This window comes from Diceros bicornis, chromosome 2, assembly GCF_020826845.1.
Source record: "Diceros bicornis minor isolate mBicDic1 chromosome 2, mDicBic1.mat.cur, whole genome shotgun sequence".
NCBI lineage: Eukaryota > Metazoa > Chordata > Mammalia > Perissodactyla > Rhinocerotidae > Diceros > Diceros bicornis.
In genome coordinates, this window is record NC_080741.1 from 19,561,553 (window position 1) to 19,577,634 (window position 16,082).

Sequence of the window (16,082 nt, forward strand, 5' to 3'; positions counted from 1 at the left end):
CTGTTACATTTCATCCTGTAGTTTAGAATCATGTTGTTAATCATGTTGATTGGATGGGTTTCTCAAAATAAGGTTTATGGTATGCTTCTATATCTGTCGGTTTCCACACGTCAGATACCAAATAGGCTTTGAATTTAAAATGGATTTTCATTTCAAATAAAAGTTTGACAAGTGTTATGATTGAAATTAGTATGTTTGTCATAAACTATATAGTAGTAGCCTTAAAGATGATCATAAAGATTCCATTCTAACGCGAAATATGAAATTAGAAATGATGGAAAGCCTGTTACAGTGCTTTATTATATAAAGAAATAAACTAATGAAATTCAGCTGATTATGTTTTGGGGCGAGGCAAGGGAGAGAAGAGTGTAGTATGTTGGAAGCACAGAACATGGAGAATTAATAAGGAAAAAGTGATTAGTATTCAGTCAACACTGTTCAAAGGAGACAGTTTCACCCAAACTAGGGGTCCAAAAAATGAGATAAAATATTCTTAGAGGTCGTCTCCTTGCCTTCTCTTTGGTTTTATAGTTTTTTATTTTGTTTTGCTTTCTTTAGATTTTTCTCCCACTGTGAAGAGAGAGCAGTGATCTTTAGAGGTGTTATCACTTGCCAGTATGGTATCTTTGGTAACTGCTGAGCTCAATTTCAAGTTTGGTTTGATTCCCAGTTACAATTCTGTTAGGATGAGAGTGTGTTAACCAGATGGTACAAGCATAACTCTTTACTTTGGGGGATATAATTATCCCTACATGTAAATTAATAGAATTGATAGTCTAATTTACATTTTGGTACCTTGTGAGTTCAGTTTTCTCACACAGCTGGAAAACTGGGAAGACTGGATAGCTGAACAACAGTTTTCAATGAATTTTAATTGCTCCATGTTAATTTACTTATAGGGAGTATATAGTAGATATCTTCTGGGAAATAATGCATCTGAGGATAGCTTTCGGTTTGCCAGTATTGTGCAACCTCTGGCAGAAACTGGATTACAACTCTCAAAAAGGTAAGCAAAATGGATTCCTTGGCTAACTCAAATTAGAGCCTTTGTTACGTATGTGAAGGTTATTAACTTTAGGGGAATAGGGATTGTTTTTATTGCTTACACCAGGACTGCGGCTGCCAATCCGAGTAGTTTTTTTTGGTAAGTCTCTTGTATGCCTGAAAATTAATTGACTTCAAATATAAAGAAAATGCCCATATTCATGATTAAAAGTATTTTTTCCCAACTTGAGTGTATAAACTTTTAAGGATATAGATAAAACTCTCAAATGTTTCCTTCTAATATTTATTTACATATACCTATTTAAAATTATGTATTATATAAGATGATTTATTAAATTTAGAAATATTGCTCTCTTCCACCATCACATTTCATGAAATTCTATTCAGATATTTCCTAAGCACCTTTGAAATCCATGTCTCCATCAGTGGAGCACTTTTTGAGGTATCTAATACCCTTTGCCAATGGCATTCCCCTCTAAGTGGTATGACGTATAGCTGAATGTGTGGATGATGCTGTCCCTGGAAATTCTGCCCAAGCCCAAGTACCCAAGGCATAGCATTAGGACAGTTGTGTTTTACGATTCACCTTATAGATGGATATTTGTGATCTTGGCAACATAACAACCGACTCTGTTGCTCTTCATAATGATCTTTAAAGGTCTTGTTGATAATGACATCCAGCTGTTGTATTTGTGAGGCATATACCAAGAGTAATTATTAGATTTATGTTCAATTTCTTTTTTTATAATTTTATTTATTTATTTACTTTGCCACCAAAGCCCCAGTATATAGTTGTATGTCATAGCTACACATCCTTCTAGTTGCTGTATGTGGGACGCGGCCTCAGCATGGCCAGAGAAGTGGCGTGTCGGTGCGTGCCCGGAATCCGAACCCGGGCCGCCAGCAGCGGAGCGCGCGCACTCAACCGCTAAGCCACGGGGCCGGCTCTATGTTCAATTTCTTTGCTGCCTCTTTTAGAGATTCTGACAGATGACTTCAATAAAGATTCAAAACTACCACTGATTGAGGTCATGCCAGGCTTATGCATTCCCCAAATAGTGCTTTAAGCAGTAAAGTTTAATGTTCAAAATAAAGCGATTCTGCATTCACCCCATAATATAAAAGACTTAAAAAATTCAAAAATATGGCAACTCTTTCTGAGGGATATTTTTGGGGAGCTAGCAAAGACTTCATATTATATTCAGAAATATGTAAAGAATGATTTTGGACATCTTTGTAACTTTCTTTTTCATAAAGAACTTTCAGTACTCCACTACCACAGACTGATGCTACTGGACAGATGTTTGGACAGACAAGGACAGGCCAGGAAGTTCTCACTAGGGTGAAGCGTTTCATGAAACAACACATCTTTCCAGCAGAGAAGGTATTGTATAAACAAACAGACTGTGTTTATGCTCGAGGATGATTGATGCATACTTCTGTCGTGTCTGCTTCTAGGAGGAGCATGGTATCCTAGCTTTGAAGTCAATCCTTACCTAGATGCCCCTCCTCACCTTAGCACTGAACTGCTACAGAACCTGATCCTGAAAAATTCCAGGGTTCTAAAATATGCCAAGGCAATGCCACAGGTAAATCTGTGGAATGAAAGTTAAGGTAAATGTAATTAACTGTTTGCAAGATTGAGATCCTAAATATATTAGAGTAAAACACTGCTTTGGGGGCCTTTTCTGAAGGCAATGACTTTTAGCTTTTTTGTGTGTTTGTGGGCTCCTGAAAATTAAGAAAACTGTAGACTAAACAAGATAGACATACCCAGAAAATTTTGCATATCATTTCAAGCTGTTCACAGAGACAATCACCTCTCTCCACACAAGCTACTATTTTAAGGTGTTAAGTTTCAGTAAGTTTACTGAGGGTAGAGAAGTAACATGGTACATTTATTCATTCAGTTAACAAATAATTATTGGGCATCTAATAATGAATTGGGCACCTGGAAGCCACTGAAAATAAAAGAACAAGACAGACAGGGCTTACGCTCCTACAGAGCTTATACTTCAGCACTAAAGAAAGACGTAGAATAAGGAATGACAAATGCTGTGAAGAAAAGATAAAAGCCGTTATGAAAATATATGAGGCAGGTGGGGGGGGGGTGTGTGCATGCGTAGAACACTGGTGTGGAAATTGTAAGAGTTTGATTCTAGTCCATTCCTGCCACAAGTTGGGTGGTCTCGGGCAAATAACTTGATCTCTCAGAGCCTCAGTTTCTTCATCTACAATGGGAATAGGTGTGCTAGATATACAGTAAATCCCCATTGAAACCTTCCATGATTCTGAGAGGTCTAGAGCTAGACTGGCAAAATCAAATAGGAAACTGAAAAAGACCAAATTCTTTCAACAAAAATGTTCAAAGTTGATATGTATTTATAGGTGGTTAGTGTTGTTGCTGGAATTATATGAATAATTGTCATATTTTTAGTAAAGATCTGACATGAGATACCCTTTTCTCACAGAAGGGGATATAGTTTTTTTTTAAAGAAAGTACTACTTAAATATGAGGAAATTCTTTCTAAAATAGTCGCCTCTTATTTGTGTTCAGTGATTAAGGTATCACTTTGGAGACTTTCTGCTTTAGTTTGTATATGTACAATATAGAGTTTTAAAATTCTGAACTTTTGGGTGTTAAAGAGAAAATGCAGCACTTTTGGTTCAATATGGCAGACTGAATTTGGCATTTACCTCCTTTCTCTCAAATAAAATTCCACTGAATTAACAATAAAGAAATTTTTTTTAAATGGAATAAATTGGTAAAAGCACGAAAACAGGAGGGGGACATATCAGAAGACTAAAGGTTTTGATAAGAGAATGGAAATTGGATTTGGAAAGCAGAATGGATCATACCAAAGAATAAACCTTAACAGAGGAAGCCACATCCCAAAAGAATTTTGAAGTAAGAGAAGGCTGTAGAATAGGTGGTAACATTTTTTTTTTTTTCTTACAATGTAGTCCCCTTACATTGGCTGGTATGGGGAACAAGAGTGAGAAGGGGATGTTTGATGGAAGAATGAACCTGTAGGTGGGCTGCTTGGGTAGGTCTCTAACACTTCTGGGTAGCAGTGGTGTTTGCCCCAGACGGAAGGCTGCAAGAGTATCTTAAAAAGCAAATGATCTGTTTCAAAGAAGCCAGGGCTTCAACGTGAGGGTTAGTGCTCTAGAGTAGAGTCCTCCAGTTTTTGGCTTTTTTTTTTTCTGGCGAGTGGTTTGATGTAGACCCCAACTTGCCTGTCAGCCTGCCTGATTCCTACCTGTTCCCCCTAAAATGAAGCCTATCTGTTGACAGCTAGCTTGCAACCAGCCCGTTATTCAAAGGAGAGGCCAGAACTGGCAGAGGAAACCAAGCAGTCTTGCTCTTTCATTCATAAATGTGAATGGCAATCAAGGGAAACATGCAGCACGAAAGAGAAGTATCACAAGTTGGATTGTGATACATCTGCTGAACTTAATATCATACAGCTATTAAAATATTTACAAAGAATTTGCACGAGAAGAAAATGCTTTATGATAAAAAATGCTTTATGATAAAAAAAAAAGTCTATAGTTTTTTTTTGTTTTGTTTTGTTTTTTTGCTGAGGAAGACTGGCCCTGAGCTAACATCCGTGCCCATCTTCCTCCACTTTATGTGGGATGCCGCCACAGCATGGCCTGACAAGCGGTGCGTCGGTGCGCGCCCGGGATCCGAACCTGGGCCGCCAGCAGCGGAACGCGCGCACTTAACTGCTACGCCACGGGGCCAGCCCCCAGTCTATAGTTTTAAAGGGAAGATTGTAAATATTTTGTGGGGCAAGGAAGCCACAATCATTTTGTCTTTGCATATCTTTCAAATCTGGACTATATCCACATCTAATACTATGAGCTTTTTCTTCCTTTAAAAACTTGTACCAACATCTATAAAAATGTTTTATCTTGGGGGCCAGCCTGGTGGCATAGTGGTTAAGTTTGAGCACTCCACTTGGGCGGCCCAGGGTTCACAGGTTCGAACCCTGGGCGCACACCTACGCACCACTTATCGAACCATGCTGTGGCAGGTGTCCCACATAAAGCAGAGGAAGATGGGTATGGATGTTAGCCAAGGGCCAATCTTCCTCAGCAAAAAAAAAAAAAATGTTTTATCCTGTAGAATGATTCTGAACAATACTGATCTGTGTCTGTGAAACATACACATTTGAAATGATATTTGGAGAAATATCCAGATATTTGGAGAAGTAATTAGCTTTTTCAAAATGGGAAACTAAAACATTCCTGTCTAGAAAACAAGATTGTATCATATAATATACCAACATTTTAATAGTATGTATCTTTAGCTAGTAAGACTCTTGATGACATTTTCTTAATACTTTTACATATTTTTCCAATTTTCTATAATGGGAAAAAATAAGCTTCATTTAAACTATTCTAATGACCTTTATAGACTCCTTGGATATCGTAAAGTGAGAACATAAGAACCCATTATCTAGGAAAATGTTAAAAGATAATTTTTCCTATTTAAAATGGATAAGGAGAGCCAGCCCTAATGGCCTAGTGGTTAAAGTTTGGTGTGCTCCACTTCGGCGGCCTGGCTTCACTTCCCGGGTGCAGAACCACACCATTCGTCTGTCAGTAGCAATGCTCTCGCAGCGGCTCACATAGAAGAACTAGAAGGACTTGCAGCTAGAATATACAACTATGTACTGGGGCTTTGGGGAGGAAAATAAAAGAGAGAGGAAGATTGGCAACAGATGTTAGCTCAGGGTGAATCTTTCCCAGCAAAAAAAAAAGAAGCTTATATATATTAAAAAGAAAAAAATAAGTAAATAAAATGGATAAGGAGTCCTAAAAATAGCATGTAAAACAGGAACTAGCAACGTGATAAATTATCGACAAGACACTTTTAACATAGTGATAACATTAGTCACATTTTCCTACTGAATCTAATAATGTACTAGCGAAGACCTGTTGCTTCTTTCTTTCTAACAGACTTAAGTTTAAAGTGAAAAACATATTATATTGCAAAATTATTTGTAGGCTCAGATTTAAGATTCTGAACCAACATACTCCAAAGCAGTATCTCAATCAGTGAATGAGGAAGTTAGATGTTAACTGTTGGGAGAACTGATCAGGCACCAAGTGTATTTTCTGCTTTTTTCTTTCACCAATAAACTCTTTCATACTTTAAGAACTAAAGAAAGCTTCTTTGTAGTGAGGTATTTTAATTCTGACTCCTGCCATACCACAAATAGATTTTGCAAATCTCTAAATGGATAGATTTTAGAACAGGAAGTTATTAATTAATACACATTTTTAAATAATTATATAAACACTGGCATAATTTCATTTCTTAGAACCGTAGTATCAAAGAGAGGTAGTCAGAGATGAGGACTTTGTAAATATATTGCATAATATATTTCTTATCAAACACAATAGCATTGACTCTTTCCATGGCAATATAAAGGACGGAAATAATAAACAACCCTAAACAAGAAATCTTCCATTTAACTGACTTCCTGACAGGAATAACAAGTGCTGTTTATTGTGGTGCCTTTGAAAGAGCTGTCCTTTGTCTTCTTGAAGTTTTCACTAAATATAGCAGTACGCTAGCTAGCCTAGCCATACTCAATAAAAGGAACATTTTAGTATATTACTTATATTCCTATAAATTGGTGGAACAATTTTAGAAAATAATTTTGTAATATAGAGTCTTGACAATGTTCATAGCCTTTAATCCACTAATTCTACTAACCTAAGTGTAGAAAAAGATAATAGATACAGAGATGCTATGGTAGCAAAATATTGGAGAATGCCATTATAGTCCAATATTTTAGTTCATCTTGATTCTTTTAGTTGCACAATTAAAGATTATTGTTTTATATGGCTAGTTTTTAATTTAGATTTACCCATGTATTTATCATTTTATTTATTTACCGTTCCTTCTTGCAACGCAGATGTTTCTTCTAGGATCCAGTTCCTTTAATGAGAACCTGCTAGTAAACTTTTCTTTCATCTTTCTTTTTTCCTTTCCCTTTTTTTTTGCTTGGGAGAGGGAAGTAATGATTCCTATTCATATTCTCTCTCTCTCTCTGTTTCTTTCTTTCTAGTGCCTTTATTTTGCCCTGATTCTTGAAAGATAATTTTATTGGATATAGAATTCCAGATTGACAGTTATTTTCTCTCAGCAATTGAAGATATTATCCTCCTGATTTCTGGCTTCATTCGTTGCTCTGGGAAGTCAGCTCTCAATCTTAATTATTTAATTATCAGTAGTCTGTCTTTTTTCTCTCCTCTTTCTCCTTTTAAGAGTTTTTTTTTTCTCTTTGATGTTCTGCAGTTTACTGTGATCTGGCATCATTGTGCTTTCTGAATTTGAGGATTGGTGTCTTTTATCAGTTGTAAAAACTTCTTCATATAATTTTTTCCAATATTTCCTCTCTCCTCATTCTCTTCATCTAGGGCTCCAATTAGACTTATGTGAGAACTTCTCTCTGTATCCATCATATCCCTTAACCACTCATATTTTCCTTCTGTTGAATTTCTGTGCTTCCTTCAAGAAAGGAGTAATTTCTTCAGATCTTTCTTCCAATTTATTTTTTATTAAGCTGTATCTAATTTACTTTTCAACCATCCATAGAGTAGTAGTTTGCAAAATTTAGTGTGTGTCAGAGTTGCCTAGAGAGCTAGTCAAGAATACAGAAGCCCCAGGCTCACTGAAGTAGGATAGGGCATGGGCCCTTGTGAAAATATTTACCAAGTTCCCCAAGTGATTCCAATACCCACCAAATTTTGAGAACCACTGCCATTGAGTTTTCAAGTTTAATTACTATGGTTTCTCTTTTCCTCAAGTTTGCATTCAGTTCTTTTTCAAATTTGTCTGGCCAATTTTGATAATCCTTTGTCATACTTTTAGTTCCTTCCTTTATTCTTCAAATCTATTGGACACAAATATTTTATATTCTGTACTGATGATTGCTCTATCGATAGTCTTTGGGGAGTGTGATTCTGTTTTGTTGAACTATTGTTTTGCGATTCTGTTTGTTGCTAATGGTGGCTTGTTTGCTTGGGTGCTTAATAACTTTTCATTCTGAACTCATGTTCTTTGAAATGGCGTTTTATCTTCTGGGATTATTTAAGACTTTTGTTTGAAGCTCTTTCCTCCAGAGAGGATTGGCTTTTGCTTCTCCCAGGTGTTTACAGGCACTGTCACTAGGAACACTGTAAAATTCATTTTTAGCTTGAAATTTTAGGCCCCCACTGGTCTGTGAATTCACATCCCAAACTTGGGTGAAGACAGGCTTCAGGTTAGAAATGTTTCTTTTTTCTATTCCAGCGATATATTGCCTGTATCCCCATGGTCTAGCTCTGAGGGGCGGGTTTTTGCTTTGTTTTCTATTTTCTTCACTTAGGTTTTACCCGTGAGGCATCCTGGCTTTGGTGGAGGTAAGAGCTGATCTCTGATCCTCCTTCTTGCCCTGTTTGGGGCATTTGGCTTTGCCTCCTGACCCTGCCTATGTGGCCCATTAAAAACCAGGGCCCCAGCTGACCTGTATCAGCCCGTGTCCCCTGGACAAACTTGGCTCCAGTGCTCGGTCACACCTGAAGAGTCAGGCTTTTTTATTCCTGGCTTTCTGAGGAATTTCCTTATTTTCCTTCTAGCACAGCTATGCATTACTAAATGTAGTTTTTAAATGATTTTTTAATTAAAAAAAATTTTTTTTAAATATTTACTGACATTTTTTGTTGTACTACCCTGGATGGGATTTCTGTGACCATCCAGTGTGCCATATTGCTGAAAATGAAACACTCAAATCTTGGTTTAAGATTTTGGAAGTCTCTTATCTAATATCAAGGCAGCATAAGTTTATGAGCAGCAAACCTCTAGAATTTTTTATACTTCTGTGTCTGGTTTTAGAAAGAAATATTACCGATTTAATAGTAGCTGAGAAAGCTTCTTTGCCTAAGTATGTTTACTTTGGGTATTAGCAGTTTATGGCAGTATTTATTTTGTATTAACTTTAGCTAATGAACTTTTTTCTTTTTATTACTTTAAGGAGGTAATTGAGTTCTTTGTTCAAAATGAAAATTCTGTGGACAAGTGGAAAAAACCTTTAGTGATTGATGAACTCAAGGTAAGAAAAATAAGAAAACCTTTAACATTGGAAAATTTATATACAGGTGTTTTTTGAGACCTTAGTTTGTTGTTGCTGTTGTTATAGATGTGGAGGATAATTATATCAATAATAACTCTTTAAAAAAGAAAGTTAAAAATAGAATCTGTAATATACAAATTAGGTTACGTAGTATTTTTTATATGGTATGTGATGAAAACAGCCTCTTACAGCTGTTCAAAGAAAAAAATACGATCAACACTACTCACTGCCATCTGCCACTTAATTGAGACTGAAGTCAAGGCAGAGCATTTGTCCCTCATGGGCTTAATCCAGATTTCATGTTTTCAAATCCTAACAGCAACACATGTTAGAAATTGAAATGCACAACATAGTATATTTGGCATAATTATACTCAAATGTGGGAGATTGTGTAATAGCTATGATTCAGTAAGAAGTACTCAAGTAAGCAAATTTAGTTTTTCAGCCAAATTAAGGAAGCTTGGAGGAAAAGTCATTTCTTTAACAGTTAAGAAACTGTTAATGTATGATGAATTAATAACTACTTGGTTTTGCACACTGTAGGATACAAAGAAATAAATAACTTCATAAATGTTTTTAAATTTCAAAAAGCATAAATACCAGTATCTTTTAAAAATAAACTATTTTAGGTCATGGTAGTTTATGATCACTCTGTCACATTGATCACCTTGACAGGAAATGGCCAAAGCAGAAGGCCTCTGGAACTTATTTCTGCCAGCTGTAAGCGGTCTCAGTCAAGTGGACTATGCCTTGATTGCTGAAGAAACAGGAAAATGCTTTTTTGCTCCAGATGTCTTTAACTGCCAAGCACCAGGTAACTACATTATTTAAAAACTGATCTTTCTCGGATATTTTGAGCAGTTTAAAATTTCTCTATTTTATGACAAGAAAGTTTTTCTACACAAAGTCCTTGATTTATCAATTTGTTACTTTTTTTTACTTTGATTTAAATCTAAAAAAGTGGATCTAAAGTTTTCATTGTATTGTTCTTTGTTAAGCATCATTACATTAAGAGTATTAGTGAATAGAAGTTGCCACCAAAGGGATTGGCAATACAAGGATTCCAGTTTCCTGGTTGGGTATTGGATGTTTCTGTGGTTAGTTAGGATGGATAGCAATTTCCAAATCTTTTGGGTAGCCTCACTGTCTCTCCATTTACTCACCAATTTTTATCGATTACCTACTATACGCCAAGCACTATTTTAGGTCCTTGGGATATATCAAGGAATAAAATAGACAAAGATTCCTGCTCTCATGGAGCCTACATTCTAGTGGAGGGAGATAAAAGTAAACAATAAATATAATAAATAAGTAAATTATTTAGTAAGTTTGAAGATGAAAAGTGTTTTGGAAAAAAAAAACAGCAGGGTAGAGGAGCTCTGGAATGCTGAGGGACAAGGATGTGGATTTCAATTTAAAATGGAATTTTAGGCCAGGATAGGCCTTATTGGGAAAATGGCATTTGATAAAGACGTCAAGAAGGTGAGAGAGTTAGCCATGCTGGTATCAGGGGGAAGAGTTTTCATAGCAGAGGGGCCAGAAAATGCAAAGGCCCTAAGGCAAGAGTGTGATTGGTATATTCCAGGAATAGCCAAGGAGGCCAGTGTGGCTGGGAGAAGAATAGTAGGAGAAGATATCAGAAAGGAAAGGGCCTTACATCTTGGGCCTTATAGGGCAGGTAAGGGCTTCTACCTTCAGTGAAATGGGAAGTCATTGGAGATTTGAGCAGAGGAGTGACTAGATGTAACTTCAGTTTTAAAAGGATCACTTTGGCTTCTATGTTGAGAATTAACAAAAGGAGGAAAGGAGGGAAGCAGGGAGTCTGTTGGAATAATCTTGGTGAGAGATGATGATGACTTGTTCTAGGGTAGTAGCAGTGGAAGGGGTGAGAGGTGGAAAGATTCTAGATATATTTTGAAGGCAGAGCCAAGATTTTCTCATTAGATATGGTGTATCAATGGGAGTCAAGGATGCCTCCAAGGACTTTGGCATGAAAAATTGGAAGGATGAGGGAAGGAGGTCAACTTTTCTTTAAAAAGGTAATATGTAAGGGATAAACCTGGAATGTGGTCATAGGTGTTTTCAAACCCGAATTTGCAGAACCATCTAAGGAACTTAAAAAAAATCCAGATTCACAGGCTCCCTCCCTGGGGATTCTGATTCAGTAGGTCTAGGGTAGACCCTGGGAATGTCTTTTGTCTTTGTTTTTTTTCCAAGTTACTCTGGTTGTTCTGATGCTGCCAGTCAAGGACTAGCATTTGATTTGTAGTAGAAGGATGATAGTACGATAATCATATAATGTCCCTGTACAGGTTAGGCCTCAGTATTGCCTTTTGTGCTTATTGTATGGCCCCAGTGCTAAAGCTCTTCCAAAAAGAGTATATGAAGGGTGGAACTGCCAAAAAGAGGTATATTGGATGTCTGAGAGAAAACACAATCTGGTTGTGTAACAAAGTGTTTCCGCACTGGACTTGGACTGGCATTTCTTTGGAACTATTAAGATAGTTCGTAAACCTCCGATGATGGTTGAACTTGTTCCTAATGTGGTTTTCCCTCTTCCAAACACTGATTTATCAACTTACCACTGTACTACATTTTAACCCAATAATGAGGCTATTGTAAAAGTAAAGAAATCAATTCACAGAATTTCTAAAGATTTCATTGTGTGAAGCTATTACATCATGTTACATAGGTAGCATAATTTTGTGGAAAAAGAACTGGTAGTCTTTTAAAACTTTTTTTATTGATACTCATAGTAAGAAATATATTTTATACTGTATTGTGACCCAATATGTAGCATATGTAGTTGTATGTGTGTGTTCATGGATGATGGATGGATGGATGGATGGATGGATGGATGGGGAAGGAGAGAGAGGGAGACATATGTTAGTGAAAAAGGGTTCATGAAATGATAGTTTCCCTTACTCCGTGCAGTGCATTCAGGTATTTTCCAGAGTCTAATCTACTGTATTCTATTTTGATCTATTTCTTTCTTTTTTTTTTTTTTTTTGTGAGAAAGTTTAGCCCTGAGCTAACATCCGCTGCCAATCCTCCTCTTTTTGCTGAGGAGGATTGGCCCTGGGCTAATAGCCATGCCCATCTTTCTCTACTTTATATGGGACACCGCCACAGGATGGCTTGACAAGTGGTGCATCGGTCCGTGCCTGGGATGTGAACCTGTGAACCCCGGGCCGCCGAAGTGGAGTGCACAAACTTAACTGCTATGCCAACAGGCTGGCCCCATCTATTTCATTTTTTAGAGAATGCTAGCGATATTCCATTAAATTATTTTCATGACATACTAATGTGTCATCGGATGAAAAATAATGCTGTAGAAGACATCCTTTGCAGACACAGCTCTGCTGCTGTTTCTCCGTTTGGCCTGTGAACTCACTTTTCACTAGATGGTCGTGGACTTTTCTCCAGTATTAAAATTTCATGAGTCTATCAGTTGTACTATCTAAATAATATCACCACTGCTGAAATTTTAAAATTGGCCAGGGAAATATATTTTCATTGACCAAAGTACGATGAGCAACTCTCCTCAGCAAACAAGATGTGTAAAGCCATAAGTAGAAAACTAGGCAGGGTGCCCGCCTGGTGGCGTAGCGGTTAAGTTCACGTGCTGCACTTCAGTGGCCCGGGGTTCACCAGTTCCCGTCCTGGGCACAGACCTATGCACTGCTCATCAAGCCATGCTGAGGCGGCATCCCACATAGAGCAACTAGAAGGATGTACAGCTATGACATACAACTATCAACTGTGGCTTTGGGGAGAAAAAAGGAAAAAAGGAGGAAGATTGGCAGCAGATGTTAGCTCAGGGCCAATCTTCCTCAAAAAAAAAAAAAGAAAGAAAGAATGAAAACTAGGCATTTTCCCTTTGTAGCAGGGATATCTTCATGAAGGCCTTGGGGCATTGTGTTTTGGAGCATTTCCAAAACAGATAAAGAAGTGAATGTAACTAAAGCCAATTAAATACTTAGGAAGGTTTCTTAAGTATAAAAGATGAATTTCTACTCAAGCTAACCAAATTATTTCCCAAATAGTTATAAAAGCTTATGGGAAATGTATGTAGTCTTCCAGTTTGTCTTTTGTTTTTTTGCCCTTCAGTAAGTCATGCAATATTATATATTGGAATGTTAAAAATAGCAATTTTAATTCTAAAGCTATTACTGGAAAATTTGGAGGCCTTTGGCTGATTTTGGGGAAAAAATTTTTTTGTTGAAGTAATTTATCTAGGCTTTTTTCCCCAACCCATAAGTGATAGCTTCATTTTGCCAGCTTCTCAGAGTAAACTGGTAATTTTTGGAAAGTTGTTATTCAATATTTACCTCATTTGAACTATAACAAGAAACACTGAATTTAAAACAAGCCAAGAAAAAAACAGTGAGCTTCATCAATTATAACTCAGGACTCATTTTCTCCGTCAGTCAGAAAGAATTTTAAGCTTATGTTTAATCTATTAGGAATTTTGTACATTTTAACATAACTTTGGCTCTGTTAGGACAGTCTGAACATAGTACAAACATATTTTGAAAGACTTAACTTAGACTTAACTCAATTTTCATAGGCATTTCAGTGACTATCCTTAAAGAGGTGTTATTGAAAAATTCTTCCTCAAAATCTTATAAGTAATCAGTATTCAGGGGAAAGATTTTAGATAGTATTTTTGGAAACTTGATAGGAATGAAAATCAGAGAAAGGTAGCTGGAGCATTTTGCTCCATGGCAGATGTGAAGCATTCTTTTTACCCGAGAGTGATAAGTGATACTATAGTGCATCGTGTACTGAACTACGCCCTCTGAGGGCTGGACAGGGTCTTTGAAGTCATCTGCTGTCATTTTCCAGCTGGGGCAGGGATTCTGTGTTTAGCCTCCTTGAGATGTGACCTAGATGATATGGTACCTTGTATAGATGGTACGGGGTGCACAAAAGTAAGAGCAATGTTAGAGGTAAAGAGACAATAATTACTATGTGAGTTCAGAGGAAGGAGATATTTCTGACTGGATAATTGGAAATTCTTCACAATGGAGGTAGCTCAGAAGCAGGAATTTACTTAGGAATGACTGGTAGAATTTCACTTGAGAGAAGGCCTGGACCAAGCAAACGTGTGGAAGTTAGAAAGCACAGGCTGTGTTTGAGGAACAGGAGTCTCAGGGTGGAGTCTCAGTAGAATATGTAATGTTGATTGTTCTCCAGGAGCATTGCAGTCACTCCTAGCAGAGCATATTTGCAAGACAGCAGGCAAAGGTTAGCCAATAAGTTGTTTTTCTCAGTCCTAATTGAGTTAGACCTCATAAGAGCCATGCTTCGTTGGGATAAAGTGGACATGCATCTGTGATTCAGAACAAGTTGAATAAAGATGCAGCAAATGTCATGTACTTGTGACTAATTATGGCACACTTTTACTGTGAATTGTATTTACTATTATGTTTCAGAATATTTTTGCTAGCAAACATTTGCTTTAAAAAGATGCATGTCTGTATTATCTACATAAAGTTTGGATTTCACACTGATAAATTTTTACGTGCAAAACAAATGCTTTTTCTTATTATGTATAGACACAGGGAACATGGAGGTGCTCCAACTGTATGGAAGTGAAAAGCAGAAGCAGCAGTGGCTTGAGCCTCTTCTTCAAGGGAGCATCGCCTCCTGCTTCTGTATGACAGGTAAAAGCAAATCGCTGTTATCCCCTTGTGCAGTCAGCACCCCGGAGTTAGAGTGGATGAGCCGAAGAAACGTGGGTTGTGGCTCTGGGTTTCAGTTAAATTTGCTCATGGCCAGAAATGTGAATATGTTTGTTTTGAGCCCAGTTTTAAGTTTTGGCATTGTTAAATGTGCAGAATAAAATTGTCCTCCCCTTTGGGAGGACACTAGATGATGTTTTCTAGTAGCCTACTTTAGGCATTAGCAGCAAAGTAAGCCAAATTTCATAATCTTTTAATTTGCATTTCTAAAATTGCCATCTATGAATATTTAAGATCTTTTTTGCCCTTATGTATGAAATATTCATCTTTGTGGTAATTTTATATTGATACTTGCAAAATACTCAACTCTGCCATAAACCCAGAAAAATAGAACTTTCACTAATGCTGGTCAAATTATAATCATATAGGGAAATGAAACTAGGAACATGTTAATAAAAATGGGTTTGGGGGCCGGCCCAGTGGCGCAAGCGGTTAAGTGCGCGCGCTCCGCTGCTGCAGCCGAGGATTCGCTGGTTTGGATCCCGGGCGCGCACCGATGCACCACTTGGCAGGCCCTGCTGTGGCAGCGTCCCATATAAAGTGGAGGAAGATGGGCACAGATGTTAGCCCAGGGCCAGTCTTCCTCAGCAAAAAAAAGAGGAGGATTGGCAGATGTTAGCACAGGGCTGATCTTCCTCACAAAAAAAAAAGGAGGAGTTTGGTACCATTTGTACGTAGGAAACAGTAATTAAGAACTCTTCAAAGGACAAAGTCATCATTTTATAATTGAGTTTATATTTAAGCTAAATTTCATTTGGCCATAATTTTGGCCAGATTTTATTTTCTTCTATAACACTGCATACATTTATAAGAGCAAAACTGATCTCCATTTCAGTCAGGAAGAGGTATTTATTGAACACCTGCAGTGTGATGTGTTGTCTACAAAGCACCAATTGGAGGTTACAAAATAAGTGGAGTACACAGCTCCCTTTCTAAAGGAACTAGGTCTCTAGTTTTAGAAATAGAACACATGAAATATCCGAAGGACTGATTTAAAAGAGCAGTATATTAACAAGTGCAGATTACTATAGTTGAGAGCTAGCCTCTAATTTCTGAAATGCTATGCAGTCAGTCAGTCATGTAAGGGTGTCTCATGGAAAACTTTCTGAGGACATGAAGTGTTGAGCAGGCTTTATAGATTGTAAAATAAATAAGTCGGTGAAAGCATTCCTGTTAGAATTTGCAAGGCACACCT

At 37.3% G+C, this 16,082-nt stretch overlaps 1 protein-coding gene across 1 annotated transcript in view; it reads left to right on the plus strand.

The window, feature by feature from the left end:
• The window catches only part of ACAD11 (acyl-CoA dehydrogenase family member 11), a 77,552-nt gene that overhangs the window by 24,588 nt on the left and 36,882 nt on the right, over positions 1-16,082 (plus strand). Inside the window, exons 8-12 of the mRNA XM_058553038.1 lie at positions 900-1,006; positions 2,263-2,389; positions 9,042-9,119; positions 9,816-9,954; positions 14,702-14,809. Of these exons, the coding sequence (XP_058409021.1) occupies positions 900-1,006; positions 2,263-2,389; positions 9,042-9,119; positions 9,816-9,954; positions 14,702-14,809 (559 nt within the window). The remainder of the gene's footprint in view (positions 1-899; positions 1,007-2,262; positions 2,390-9,041; positions 9,120-9,815; positions 9,955-14,701; positions 14,810-16,082) is intronic.